This window comes from Lepisosteus platostomus, chromosome 4, assembly GCF_059453375.1.
Source record: "Lepisosteus platostomus isolate fLepPlt1 chromosome 4, fLepPlt1.hap1, whole genome shotgun sequence".
Lineage (NCBI taxonomy): Eukaryota > Metazoa > Chordata > Actinopteri > Semionotiformes > Lepisosteidae > Lepisosteus > Lepisosteus platostomus.
In genome coordinates this window covers 16985389-17001406 of record NC_142614.1, presented here as the reverse complement: position 1 = coordinate 17001406, position 16018 = coordinate 16985389, and the positions used below count along the sequence as shown (strand labels likewise).

Sequence of the window (16018 nt, the reverse complement as noted above, 5' to 3'; positions counted from 1 at the left end):
TTTGTCTGGGTGATCCGGAATTGTCCTGAGGGGCCTTGAATTAGTGTGGTGTTAGATGTGTACTTGCAGGTGATACAGTGAGCACTGTTGCAAGGGAAAGTACCTGGTGTGGATGATTGTTGAGGGCGGTCAAGGGAGCTGTGAACAAGAAGGTTACGCCGATTGGTGGTCGGCGATATGAGATGATGTGGCGGTCAGAAAACAGGGCCCCAGTGGAGGGATCAGCCTGTAGGATGGAAAAGTTGTTGTTAAAGAAAAAGTGAATTGTGGGGAAAATTTAGGAAGACCAGATAATGTACCCTCAAAGGTCTTAGCCAGGATACTGGGGTTAATACATCTACTTCTATGAATTGGCTACATTACTCTGCTCTCCTCCCCACTGATAGCTGATGTGTGGTGAGCATTCTGGCGCACTATGGCTGCCGTCGCATCATCCAGGTGGATGCTGCACATTGGTGGTGGTGGAGGGGAGTCCCCATTACCTGTAAAGCGCTTTGAGTGGAGTGTCCAGAAAAGCGCTATATAAGTGTAAGCAATTATTATTATTATTATTATTATTACTTTTTGAACAGTGTCATGGACTCTCTAATGACCAAGTGTCAAACCCTAGATTTATCTTCTCATCCTACAGCACAGTGTCCCTTGTCATACTAAGGCATTGATTTGGAAATTCATATTGAGTGCTAAGAGGGCCACTTACTGGTCCACTACTGTGCATAAATAACTTATAACAATGGGAGTACAGCTGAACTCTTGTACATCACTGATCTGCACGTTAGCCTTCCTTCACCCTCAGGAGTCTAAGCAAAAATTTGGTTTAATCATGGGATTCAAATAGGAACTTAATCATTTATATAAATAATTCTTAATTAAACTGAAGACTACACATTTTTTGCGTTACAAGATAGTTTGGATTAGTCCTGCCTCTTCTAATAGTCCACAAACACTGGCACAAGTTTAGAAAAGAAAATCAAGAAAATGTTTTCTTTCCCATGAAACAATTCAAATAACAGAATTTTGTCTATTTTTAGTGATAATTAGGAAACGTTTTGTTCTAGGAATTCCTCTTTTCTTGTTAGAGATGTGGAGTTATTGTATTTGTCCCAAGGTACCACCCTTGCATTCCTCTCAGAGGTCAAGGTTTGTCTTCACTGCATTGTACAGAGGAATTATTTTTAGATGAAGTGGTTAGGAGGGCATACAGATAAGGACAGAGCCCTGCTGTGAGCTCTAATATTAGCTTTGCCAAGTACAACAAGGAGAGCCTTGTGTGGCCTCATTATCCGGGGCAAATTTCCAATGAGCTGTTAGCATTGTAGAATGTCAGAATGTCATCTTCAACGTAATACTGCATTCAAAGGGATATTTAGCTTTTTTCCTCCTGGAATCTTTCAAACAAGCAGAGCAGCTCTGACGCTGAGGACAGCAGTTCGTAAAACTGGTCATATCCATTAGGCTTTTAGCTCTTGCACGTACATCTCACGGCTGTAAGGGTTTCAGCTACATTTCTTAGAAATACCATGTATTGTACCGAGTCTGGAGCCAAACTCCACTCCATGGGTACATTCCTTCAAAACTTACAGTGAATTTCCCAGAGTCTTGAGCCACATTATAAACTACAGTACACAAGACATATTTTAATAAAACAAAATACAAACTGTATATTGTCATCAGATATGAGGACAGTAATCGGAAACGTCTCTAACATTCCTTGCTATGATTGATTAGAAAATTTTATCAACTGTTATTTGTTTCTTCAGAAATTACGACCTTAATTTGCATTTAATAGGAATAACGACAATCTGACATAATGCATTAGCTATCAAAGTTGTTTTTGAGTTGAGGTTTAGAAATCGGTTAATAAAAGGGAGAAACAGTATGGAGAAACAGTATTGACCTTTCAAAGTAATGTTTCCATCCAACAGGAGAGTGAAGTGTTTGACATTTTCTTTTTTTACATTTATAATCTTCAGATTTCGGTTTGTCCATCACCCTCGATAGAAATGAAATGATTATAACTGTCCATTATGGTATGGAGTGTACAAGAGTTTAAACCTAATTCAATTTCACTAAAACCCTTCTTGGGTCAGTACTTGTAGACAAATGTAGTGAGGCTGATTAGTGTTTGAGTGTCTAATGAGGCGAAGATACTGTGTGGCTTAGTACAAATATATGGAGTAAAATTTGAGATTTTGAACAGTTTATTACCTTCTATGTATTTGTAAATTGTTTCTATATAATTGCAGTATAATTGGGACACCTTACTCAGATTTTTCCTTAATTTGATTGGGATTTCAATCGGTTTGCTGTTTTGGAACCAGGAATTAGTATACTCTTATTTCCGGAGACACCAGAGTTTTATTAACATAACATTTAAAAACTCTCAATCACGAGGAATGAACCATCCATTTAGAGTGGTGCTATATTCATACCCTTCCAGCGACATTCAGCATGGTTTCAGTCCATTTCCCAGATCATTTAAAGCTTTTTTCTTCATGCCGCAAATTGCTTGAAAATGTTTTGCTTTGCTTTTTGGTCTCCAGTAAGTTTCCAGTCATTGCAAATTTGTTAAAAAGTGCCAACTCTGTCCCATAAATAAAATTGTTCTCTTTAAAGTTAAGTCATTGGAATCAATGGTTTTGAGTATCAGTGTGTGTGGCCATTAATTCAGTTGTAAACTTGCTCTTTGAGGGTTGCCTTTAAGCAGACTTCCAGCAGTATTACAGTGAGGACTTGGTTTATTATACATTTCCCTGGGGCCACGTTGTTACCAGAATCAGAATCAGAATCACCAAATAATTAAGAACTGAAAAAAGTATGTACTTTAGTTGCTTCAGGTGATTAAAAGTGATTACAGAAAGCAAGTTTTTGTTAATTTTATTCAATAGATTGCCTCCTTGAAAAAAAATCTGCACTCTGAAATCTGTTACTCTGAAATTTGTTACAGATGCTGCCAACTAAGGCACAGTTCTATAGTACTACCTGTCTCTTTTAGTAGAAATGTCTATTTTCCTCTGGGACAACATCTGACAAGTCCAGATGTTAGACAAAAGGAATTTAATCTATCTGTGTATGTAGAGTATATGTTTATTCAGTCACTTGTGCTAGTTGTTATTGTAACAAAGACTCAACTGAAGATGGCCTTTTCAAGTATGTTGTAGGCCAATTCATTGCTCATTACTGCTCCTATGATGAGGACCATATTTCATACTTTTGCCTGATTTTGTATTCAAAATATGCCCATAAATATTTGCTTTGTAAGCTCTGGGGTAGTGTTTCTTTTTAGCCTAAAATATAGGTTACCTATGCTTAAATGTTTTCAGAGACAATTATGAATTTATCATAATTTATCATAATTAAATACAATTATGACAATTATCTGCATTACAGGTCAAAATAGAACTGTAATGCTGAACTAAATATTATCCTATGGGTATGCACGTACAGTTTAACTTTTCCACTTCCGTTGTGTTTTACTGTTTGTAAGTGACTGTGAAATGGCATTACATCTGTTTCATTATGTTTAGTATTTTTTCAAGTTGAGCTTTTGTGATTAAGGGAAGTTATGATTAATTTTGTATCTGAGTATCAATCTGGTATAGTAATTCCCATTTGGTCAAGCCGTTGGCAAAGATGTTATCAGTTAAGTAACATAACATCATAGTAACTGGTTGCTGTTATAGATAGCACAGACCCTCTTAGCACAGCCCTTCTTCCCATGTGCTGCCTTTCAGTTAAAGGTAAGGATTTTATTGATTAAATACACCTCCAGGACTAATCATAGTTTACCAGAATTCACTTCTAAGTTCCTTTTGTTAAAGTGTATGAAAGACATTGCACACAAAAGGTTTTGGCAAATATCCCGCAGCCTCCAGTGATTCTTCATCCTGGAATGCTTATGTTATTGTCATTCATGTTCACCTGCTGTGCTGCAGGCCATGTTAAAATCTATATTATTAACTACCTGAAATCTTAGAGGTGAAAGGCACCTTAGTCTTTTTAAAGCAATGCTTGTTGCTTTTAAGGTGGCTCTCTGCATGTTGTGAGGATAATTTAGTTCCACCTCTGTGATAACATCAAGCCCAATTATGCCAATTTCAGATAAATGATTAAAGTGTTACCTGTTTTTTTTTCCATATACTGCGATGGTAGCTTTGTGTACAGTTTCTAAGTCTATTTTGTGAGAAACAGGATTTAGAAAGGAACCCTTAAGGAAAAATGCGGGGGATTTGTGGGTTGGTGTTGCTGCAGGAAGAATGTTTCAAGCAGTGAATCTTCCTTTATGTTTACCTCAACAGGATGTCCAGTTTGACCATATCCCCTACATCGCTTGTTTTTGTTGTATAACTTTGGGATAAATCTGGATAAGTAGCCTTGACTGTGAGATGGCTCAGACATTCAAGATCATTTACCTTGTGGCTGGAAAGCAAAAGAGATATTTCTCTATATCGATTCCTTATAGGTGAACGATCCTGTAACACTGGGCTGCCTAAAATGAAATCAGTATTGTTTGCAGTGGTGCTGTGATCCAGTTATCTAGATATCTATTTTACAGTGTCAGATAGGAAACACAGTGTTTATACTAAGATGAATAATGAAGCTGGAAACCTTGGGTCACCAACTGGCAGCCCTACAGGCCTTGTTTTTCCCTTTCCATAGCTGCAGTATTTATGTTCTGTGAGAGAGCACGAACTTTAATTGAATATTTCAATGTCTAAAACTGAAGAACAACTCAATTACATTTGAAAAGCTACAAAGAAGAACAGGACATTGTCACCCATCTTGAACATTAATGTTAGCAAGATGTTGCGGGCAAATTTTCTATGGGAAATATAAGGATCTGTGAATAGATGCTGGTCATTTTACAGGGAAAGTCCTTGGTGGGACTGAAACTCATTCAAGGCAAAACTCAGATGAGCTTGGAACCGTATCAACCCCCCCCCACCCCCGCCTCCTCATTAGTTAACGACAAAGTTTTTAGGTGTTAAATAGAGCACACTTTTTATATTAACCAAAGTAATTAGGTACAAATTAACTGGACTGAATAACAGCCTTTTCCTTAATTTTAAAACTTTTTTTTTATTTAAGTTTTAAAACAAAACAGCATACAAATGTATCTACACAACAAATGGTGTTAGAAAGAACAAAAATGTTTGGTTTTTTAACTGCAGTAGTGGTGGGCCCAGGCAGACCGGGGCCAGAAAGAGTATGTTGTTTTTTCCTGGAGACATTGAAAGAAGGAAAACAAATCACTGCTCAATATGCAGCCTCAAAGAGCTACAGAGGGACAGATGCAGAGCTGTTTGACTGAAGCCATTTAAAAAATTCTACAGTTGAACAGAATTCAACAAACAGACAAACAAAATTATTATTTTAGCAGGCACTCTTATCAAGGGTGATTTATATTGTTGTAGACAAATAAATAGAACATTTATACTACAGTAAGTGTAAGAATAAGGACAAATCTTATAAGGTCCAGTAAGGTAGAATACATTAAATTAATAAAATGACACTATGGATAGTACAAAATGAAGACTGACACAAGTACTGATGAAATAAAATGAATTGATAATAACTAAAGTGGTATACAGTGTGGATACAGAAGATTAAAGACTTTGCAAATATATATCCCTTATTCGTAGTGAATGAGTGTGTGTGCTTCAGCGTGCTGTCTTTCTTTGCAGACTTGTGCTGAAGCTTACTCTGTGTGATAGACTGAATTGTTACACAATTGCAATAATCAACATATCCAATATTACAAGTAGGCCTAAAATATGTTTATTAGTGATCAAAAAGTATTGAATTTAAGCTGTGTAAGTAACAAAACTAGTTAAACACAACTTCTTGCACAGTAAGACCTTGCTTAATTAGTTAATTAAGTAAAATTAAAACAGAGTGGAAACACAAGGAGCTTTCTTTCCATTAAAATTCTTGCCTAAAGGAGGCATCTCATTTGTCAGAGTCTTCTTCCAGCTACCCAGTGGAAACCCACAATCACGTATAGTGGGTTTGTAATTGGTTTTGTTTGGCAGACTGAAGTCTAAATTCAAATTGGACCTAAGACCTCTATTTTTTTTTTGCATGTGTGAAGTTGAATGACTGAGAGGTTTCATTTGGATTGGGTGTTGAATACCCTCTTTGTGATGTTTTTGCAGATGACAGGTTTTGCATCATGCCCAGGCTTTCTGATTGTCACTCTGATCATACCTATAACCTTCATCCCTGTCAAGACAGAAATATGGAACAATGAAGGTAAGACAGTGCTATGTGTGCATTGGCAGTGAGTAAATGAGATGCTGACCTTATGTATGTGGATGTTGCATAAAACACCACCAGTCTCATTTTTTTTTTATGAATGTGGCTTTCAGAAAAGATTAGCCATAAAGGTTTACAGTTATGAGAGGGTAATCATCCTTTCATTTGTTTGTTACAACATTACATTATAGGATGTCATTACTGCAGTGTTTTATAGAAAGAATGTTAACTGTCTCTTTTTTACAAACTTTGCACATCTCCCTTTGAGGATACAGAATGGCAGTTGAACTGAGAAAATAACAGTAACGGGTGAAGGAAGGAAACTTTCAGACAAGGAAAAGGAAATGCTGATGTTTTAAGTGTATATTGCAATCAGGCATTAATCAAGGAAGAAATCAACAAAGTTCTGTATTGAATCATATTAGCATGGAAGAGACAGAAGAGTTGCAGCTTATAGAAACACTTAAGATACGTCTTCAAGGCCTCATGGAATGTAAATGATAATTGCTCTTAAACAAGAGTTGTTTTGTTAGTGGCCTTTTGAATAACTCCTTCAACTGAGTTGTCTTTTAGTTTTGTTGTTTTGTGTTTGTCATTAAATAAAATATCAGTTAAATGAAGAAAGATGACCTCCCTGTACTGGTGAAAAAATAACTGTGGCAAGAGCAGATTTGAATTTAAAATCAGTTGGATTCGTTAGTCGGTGAACTTTGCAATTCTTATAAATTCACTTTGATCCAAGTTATTTTTGGCAACTTTCCAGCGTGTAGGCAGATGGATTGTCCTTCACCTGACATCAAGTTTCAGTTAGTGTCACTTAAAACACATTTCATTCTTGATACCTACCACTGACAGTTTTTGCATAATTGTATACAACATTAACTTTAACGATTGCATTTTGTTACTCCTGAGTGTCATTAAACCTGAGGTTGATCACTATTGATTAAGCTCAGCTGTTGCTTTTGTTTTTTCCTGTAATGAGTAATAAACATCTCTTTTTGGACTTTATAGAAATGCCCCTGTTATGATGATGATGATAACTTATAATTGCTTGCATTCATGTGGTGTTTCTAATCCGAAACTGTATGTACTGTACATGGCAGCTATTATACACCAATAGCCCTGATACCCAGCAGATCAGGTGAAGAACTGAGCAGCGGCTTCTCCTGTTGAATTAAGGGGTACATACAGGGATTGCAGATTGTGCAAGATTCTAATTTAATCAGACCTCTAGAGTTTATACCCTTGCTCTTACAAATAGTGCTGTATGCTATGTAACTGCTTCTCAAAGCCCAATGGGAGTATCAGAATTGTGTTTAGACTGCAGTAATCATCTGTACTTTTCTTTGGCAAGTTTCAGACATTGAGTATGGAAGACTGGGATCCAATGTCACCCTGGTGTGCAGCAGTTCCAGCGATGGGTATGTGCTAATTTTTGTATATCGGGATCTGTTACCCAACAGTAGGGCTTGCAGAATAACAAACCTAGTCTTTGACTGTTGCAGATAATGAGTCATGACATGCACTGATTCTGTACAGATTGCCCTGTATTACTGTACTCTGGCAAACAAGTTGGTTTGGTTTGTGGTTGAATTGATGATGAGGTTGGAGACTGCAGTATTCTTTTATCCATGTGCCATCAGCTTTAAGTAAAGCAAATCAGATGGTACTGAGTTTAAATTGGACCTTCATTGGTTTCAGAATCTTAAAACTCACAAATTGCTTGCATGTGCAGTGAGTACTGCTATTCTGAGGAATGCATTCATATAATAAGGTAAGGCCCCTAAGCGTCCTTGCCATTAAAGACACTTGCTGCAAGTGCAGGTTCATGTCTGTGTCATTACCTAAGTGTGATGCCGATTCCTCACACAGAGACACACAGTTAGTTGACAGTGCCACCAGTGGCAGGAATAGGCTTGGGCCTAATCAGCCAGGCACTCTCAGCTCTCGGTGTCACAGTGATCCCAGTGATTTCATGGGTGAATGAGTTTTGTGGTGATGGCAGTGGGGGACGCACCTCATCTCCTGCATCACTGCGTCATTCATACTAAATGACTAATGGCTTGTTGGATAGATGGGTGGCTTGGAGATGCCTGTCTACACTCCCTCATTCTCCCCAGTCTAGCAACAGGGTTTGTCACTGTGAGCTGAGACTTAAAGACTCAGTTGGCTTTTTGAAATTGGATGGATATATAATGGGGGAAAAAAAAGCTGGTAATTATAAAATAGTCAAAGAATGTGAGGTGGTCAACATGGACCAATATCTTTTCAGATAGAAACTCAGAAGTGTACATATAGATAGCAATAATACAGATGTTGCTTACTTTGAAAACATTTTATCATGTGTTGCCATATCATTTATTTGAAATACCTTTTATTAAAGAGGTGCGATGAAAGTTTAAAATCCAATTTGAATCTATATGATGTTGTATTGTTAAGTCCCACATACCTTGTACAAGGCTATCAGATGTTGTATTGCCAGTTTATCTAACACAAAACTTCTTACAATATATCACAACACAACAAACAATTTTATGAGTTGAATTTACTCTCCTCTTTACTGGCCTCACCTTGAAGTGACGCTCTTATTCAAGACCCACAGCCCATGATGCATTTGCAATAACCAAAGCCGTTTTTAGAAAACCATTACAGTAGACGATATCATTTTTCCCCCCAAGAAAAGCCTCTGCAGTAAATGTCTGTGATGTCCTGGCTTATGTTGTCATTTACCACCAGTTTTGTTTCTTGCGGTGTGTTTTGCCAGGCCCGTGCAGTGGCAGCACAATGGCAGCAGCTTGCTCTCTTCCCGGTTCCTTGTTCAGAACGAAAATCTCATTCTCATTAATGCGGACGCTTCCATGGAAGGCAACTACAGCTGCTACGACGGAACCGGACTCCTCCGGGCGACCAAGCTCAGGCTCGGCAGTGAGTGACTTCATTCATGCCTCTTTGCTACCTCACTCCACTCCAGCTCACACGTTACATGTTACACGTGATGCTGGCTTGTATTTTGTGGCTTATTTTAAAAACAGAAGGAAAGTATCTTTGTGTACAGTCAGGTTAACCCTATGACCAATGGTGGTTGTACATAATTATTTAAGACATCAGAATAAAACTTCCTTGAGGAGTAATGTGCTTTATTCTTTCCTTAGTGTACATCTTGCACAGGTCCTGAGATATATGGCTGATTTTTAATATTTCAAAAACATGCTTTAGATAAAAATAATTATTTTCATGTAACGACGCAAAAAAGCATTAGCTGCTCGCAGTTTCATCTTTGTTTCCAGGCAGGCCTTCCTGATCGTTAATCTCTTCAGACAAAATTCAAGTCATCATGTTTCTTATTTTAAAATACATTTTCTTCTACTTATGATATTCAAAACAAAAAAGTACTTATCATAGAGCAGGTTTTCCCATGACAGAATGAGAATGCTGCGTTCTGTCATGTCACTTTTTAATTCCTGACTGATACGTGTCATAAAGCACAAGGTTCGTTTATATACAAAATGTGGTTCAATTCCTCTGCATAGGCGAATTGTTTTGTCCTGTTGATGATTATAGATACTGAAGGTTATATTTTTCTCAACATTTTGACAGTTGGAAGAAATTCAAGTATCCAGACAACTGTAAAAACAACCCTGAATGAATTACATTGTGTGGTTTAATAAACAACTGAAATTCTGAGTTACTTATAGTTTAAACACCTCTTACTTCTGGACAGAATCTTGAGTGTAATCTGTACTCATGAGCATACACACATTCTTGGCCATATGCAGTTGTATATATTCACATGCAGTTTGGGTTCATACACAGTGAGGTACACTATCCTGCCTACACAAAATTCTAACATACACACAAAATTATACCACGCGCACAAAAATGACACTTAAATAGTGTACATGCTCAAGCATGACACCTAGATTATAAAAAAGGAGTCTTTCTGGAAGAAATATTAGGTGGTTCTGTTTAGCTCTGCTTTTTTCTGAGTATGTGTGGTGTGTTGCTACCCAGTTATTAAATATCACAGTTAATTGGTCTAGATATTTTTGAAACTGCCATTATAGAGATACATTACATTTTGGCATGCAAAATCTGATTCACTGCAAGCAAACTTTTTCTGATTACTTAGTACAGTCATCAGCTATAATGTATCTGCTCCCTGATGGGAGTATGGAACAAGTTACCCAGCCATGTTGTTGAAGCTAAGACCCTAACTTCGTTCACAAAATGGCTGAACTACTATGCACCCAATGGGCTAGATGGCTTGAACTCTCTTCTCTCTTTTGTAACTGCTCTCATATACCACATTCCTCCAAGGGTATAAAGCAAAGGCTTGTGTGATTTGCTTTTGACTATGCTGTTGTCTTCTTGAAAAATGAAGAAGTAAATACATTTACACAGCATTCCCATTCCTCGGGACTTACCTGTGAAGGGATATATATTTTAGTTGATTTTAGACAACTGTATGTCAGGAGCTGGAGAGTGAGACAGGAGTGGGAGAAACCGAGCCTGAATCAGTAGTGCCCTGGCCCGGTGAAGGTCTGTACGTTTCCTGAGAGAAGAAGTTGCAAACCACATAGCACTTGATTTCCTGAAGAGAAGAGGAGGAGTAGAACGCTGAATCTGGGTAACAAAAGCTATTAATGACTGCTTGTGTGTTTCTTAAACTGGGAGTCTTCACAAATTTACACAACGTGTTAGTGCAGAGTGTGAGTCAAGTGAACTTTGCACTGCAGAATTAGTTGATTTCAAACTACATCATTGAATACGGAATTATATATACTGTATATTAATATGACTAATTTGAAATTAATAATATGATCAAAACAAATACATAATATGAAAATCAGTACTGCACTCCTTGTTCTTAAACATTTGGTTATACAGTGTAGGGTTCAGATGAAAATAATGATACCTTCAGCTTGTACTGTTTTCAGAATTTCTTGCAATTAAATGTTTTCCAGCTGTCTTTTATTGTTTTAACAAGAGCTATATTTTTTGTGTAGTTTCATATTTAAGTTGTTTTTGTCCTAAAGTGTCAGAGTATTTCTTTTTTCTTGTTTTGGGGTACAATATATTGTAAAAATGCAAATTCAGTTACATGCATGAAGATGTTTTCTAGAATGTGTTTTGAACGTTAAAGATGAAATACTTAACCTTAAAGCATTTGGCTTGGCATTAGATGAATAAACAATGGATAGCTGTATGATTTTAAAAGCTTTATAACTACCAGATGAACATTAAGCATAACATATGTTGCTATTATGAGGGATTCATTTTAGAAGTAACTTGCTATGTAACCTTTAAAAAAACATTTAAAAACCTTTAGAGGAAGTGAGGTCATGGATCACAAGAAAGAGCATCAACAGTCTGAGAATCACATGATACTACTTTTGTACTGCAAGCAGTTGCAGTTTGAATGCAAGACTTGCAAAAAGTAATATCACTGACTATATACAAAAATGTTTGCTTTTGATACTATAAAAAGAATATTGCATTTATTTAGCATATGATAGTATCTAAATATGAATTGAGGTAATTGTACATAATATTTGCATTTAGACTGCTGATTATCCACAATTGGTTGACCATATGGGTGGCTTTGATTTTGGAAAAGTAGCACAGTGCACTGACTTGCCTCGTAATTTAAAGCATGATCATTTAATTAGTGGGTTGATTCTCTGCCCAGCACATTTATAGTTTTCAGGACATTTATAGGACAAACATGCTGGATACTGCAGGCCGGTTGCAAAGATTTGTCATTAGTCATTTTAGTGATGTGCCATTTTGTTTTATTCCTAGAGGGATCTGGATTACATTGTACTCTTTATTTGCTCTGTGCATTGTATCACTTATAAATTTGGAGGGATAGACAGTACACGAAGCAGAAATATTTTTCTCCTTTCGGTTGAGGCTTTCAGCAGTAATTGTTTTTCCATGCAGTAAAAAAAAATGTGCAAGGAGTCACTAAAAGATATGTGGAAAGTTTAAATGTGACAGGACTTTTTTTTTCTTTGAGTGAATTTTATTTGAGCAAAAAAACGTTAGATTTTGGCATTTATAATTAGTGTATGCACATATTATTATGTTTGTTATAGTATTACCCAGTCCCAGTGTCTGCTTCTGTGGTTGTGGGTCAGGAGAATTTTTGATTTTTCAAAAATATGACTTGATGTCTCTTTTAAAAGAACAACCATAAATATTTCAGAGAAAAGCGAGTCGGCTTCCTCAATCCTAAGAAAGACACTTCACTAAGATTCTCTTCCAGCAGAGAGACCACAGTATACAGTACTCACCACACAAAACTGCTCTTTCATCTCGAAGAAATAGGCTTGCCACATGTTTGCGACAAAATGTATGGTACAGTTCTTCATTTCATCATTTATAACTTGGCCATTTTCCTCACACCATGAAAGAAAGAGCACTGCATCAAAACACCACCATTTCAAAGTTATTATGTAACAGTAATGTAAGAAACACTTCTGTTACACTATTTAAAAACATTTAGCTTTTTTAAAAGGGTACTTCTGTCTGACTCATTACAAACAGATCTGCCGGTGCGTGATAGCAAGGGATCATATTTGAGGCTAGTAAATATATGTTTGTTACATCCAATTTTCTTTTCATGAATTCAGAATAGATTTTCCATGTAGAAATCTGAGTTGATATCCAGTCTGACCTTTCACTGTGCTTTCACGCGAGCAACATACTTTTTCTTCCACCCTTGACTAATGCGGAAGGAAGCTTGTTCTGAGCCTTTTCTCCCTCTCCTGTTCTTCACTCAAAAAAATGGAAATTTGAAGCAATAGAGACACATCCAACATACATGATGTATGTGATGGACACATCCAACAGTTCTTTTTTTTGGCCTCATGTTATTTTTTTCCCCAACGTTTCCAGATTCTCCAGGGTTAGTGCGGGTGACCTGCAGGGCGCCTAATTACACCACTGTCCTTTGCTCCTGGGAGCAAATGGAGACGACCTTTCTTCCCACAAAGTACATCACAACGTACAGGTGAGGGGACACGGTTTGGTGGAAATTTGTTCTTATTTGCCGACCTGAACTTCAGTCTTTCATCACCTCTGGGTATTCTGCTTTTCATTCCACTCAAGTACATTACATTACTGAGCTCATTTTGCTCAGTTGGGAAAAGTTAGAACTGGCCTGGGTCTAAAGGATGTAATGATTTAAGAAGATTTTTAAAATATGCAGAGCTCTGACCTTGAGACAGCGAAATCCCTTGCATCTGGAAACTAGCTAGATGCACCCAAACTAACTGCTTAAAATGTTATATGTACATTGAAGAAACTGAATAAAAATGATTCTTTTAAACACACAAATTCACATCTTTTTGTACCTCCTGCATATGAATAAGGGCAGACTGGATTTAATTTGAAAGTAGATTGCTTGCATTTGTAACTTTTACTTTAAGTGCTTTGTACAATGTTTTTTTAATTCACCTCCTTTTGCGCTTTAACATCCTGTCTATGCTGTGATCTGTGGTACAGTAGTTCAGCAATGCTGGAACTGTGTGCAGATGTCTAAAAGTATTGTAGTGCAAGTTCTATTAAAAGCTTGTTATTGTAACATTGTGTTCATTTAGAAATAGTTTCATTTTCACACACCAAACTGCACAGTGCTGTCAGATGTTGTCCTCAGCTGATCACCAAGGTATATTTGGATTATTTAATTAGTTTGGTGTTTTGATTTTTTGGCTAGTTTATCAGAGAAAATACACATTTAAAAAGTATCTCCATTCCAGGTTGCCACTGAAATTGGTGATCACCTCTTAACAAATGCAAAATTGAAGGAGATAGCGGTGAAGTAATAGACAGGGAGGTTGAGTAAGGCACATGGCTGTTAATTATTTTCTAGCTGACCTATCGCCTATCTGAAATGTTTTTTTTTGTTAACATGGTTTTGATTCCCCCATTCCTGTTGTGCAAGGTGAAATTGTGTTGAGGTGCATCATTATTTTAAGTTCTGAAGTCCACTAGTTCGCTTTCTCATGCATTGTTTTCCTGTGTAATTGCCTCTACTTTGATACCGTGAAAATCTCTTTAAAGTGTTGAATAGCTGAAACACCTTCACCAAAACACTTCAAGTATTTAATTGACTCTTGTTGCCAGCGTGTGAAGACATGTTTGGGGTCTTGTGACTATATATTATGTGGCTTATTTCATAATAAGCAATTTATTAAAATATAACATCGTAGCCTGTTTGTTCTAAAACATTTCATCAAACTTAATATACTTTTAATGAAATTGTCTACTGTATGTTACATGATGTGTAATTTGTTGGGGACTTTGTTTTTCTTCAGCTACAGAACTGTTGTAAATGTGTGTGTGAGGCACAGATTGACTATACAGTAGTCACCCATTTTGTGGTCTGTCACAACCACATGGTGACAATCCATATTCGTTCACCTCCGTTTTTCAAAGTGTATTTTCAGAAATGAAAAAAAAACAAATGTGAAAAAAAATCTGCCACTTAATTTCAGGATTCTGGTACAATGAAGTCAGTCAGCTGACAAAGTCTTGAGGAACTGAAGCCTTTGATGTGGACTTTTAGTTTCCTGTTATTTAATATGATGTTTCCCAAATGGCAGTTTCAGGTTTGTGCTCTGCTTCATGCATGTTTTTTTGCCATGCAGATGTCACAGTAAGGAATTGTGGACAAATCCACTAAGAGCTTTTTTCAAAGAACTTTAAAATGATCTTAGAAATGTTAGGCTTAACTTGGACTATTTTTTACTGACCATGTTCTTATATCTTCTACAGGATGGGAGAGGACACAGTCCAGATGTGCCACCAGGACTCGTACACAGTAAATGAATGCATCATAAGAAGTCCACCAATCTGGCACCATTACCATGTTATTAATATCACAGAGGTCAACCCACTTGGATCTAAGTTCACATTATTAAAGTTACAGATACATGACATTGGTAAGTTACTTTTTAACCATATTTCAATCATGGTGTGGGTTTTGTTTAAAAGTGTCAACTTATGTATAGAACTTCATTTTAATGGATAAAATTGGTTAATTTATAACTGTGACAGGATTTGACAGATGTTCACCAAGTCAGATATTTAATACGTGTATGATGTTGATGGATAATAAGAAATCATCACTCTTAGGAAGAGCTAGTTTGAACCAGAAAAGCCTTTCTCAGAAATCTGTGATGTGTGGATGTGATGCTGCTCAAGCACATGATTCATAGCATATGAAACTAGAGATGTTTGGAAATGTCCAAAGCTAGGTAACTACTCAGAAATTTTTGCTTTTCATTTAGAATCACCTCACCTCAGTTATTTTTATCACGTTCTCACCTCACAACAGACTTTGGATAGGTGTGTCCGTCATGACCTCACTGCCAGCCTACGGGTTCCCAGAAAGTGTCAAAGGAGGCTCTTTTACTGGGATTCAGAGAGCCCTGGCTGACAAGTCCTAACCCCTCTCCCATTAGGCTTGTCCAAATAATCTTTTTGTGGTTCTTTAAGATGATGCTGCTGTTTTACCTGTTTTATCAGTATCCGTATTCTGAATCAATACTAGAGTGTGCAGCCTTCACTGTAAAACAGGGACATTATTTACTTTTCAGGAAAAAAGCATATAGAAATTGTGCACTTTACACTATGCTTTTTGAGAACTGTAAACAAAATGCAAACATTTCAATTCTTATTTTATGCATTGCATGTCTCAGATTTGCAATACATGATGCCGTACAATACATGATCCTTTACTAATATGTATTACACC

At 36.8% G+C, this 16018-nt stretch overlaps 1 protein-coding gene across 2 annotated transcripts in view; it reads left to right on the top strand.

The window, feature by feature from the left end:
* The window catches only part of il11ra (interleukin 11 receptor subunit alpha), a 44649-nt gene that overhangs the window by 15273 nt on the left and 13358 nt on the right, over positions 1–16018 (top strand). For both annotated transcript variants that reach the window (XM_088628778.1, XM_088628777.1), the window contains 5 exons: positions 6156–6252; positions 7610–7676; positions 9020–9180; positions 13156–13270; positions 15037–15203. In XM_088628778.1, coding sequence (XP_088484904.1) covers positions 6156–6252; positions 7610–7676; positions 9020–9180; positions 13156–13270; positions 15037–15203 — 607 coding nt within the window. The remainder of the gene's footprint in view (positions 1–6155; positions 6253–7609; positions 7677–9019; positions 9181–13155; positions 13271–15036; positions 15204–16018) is intronic.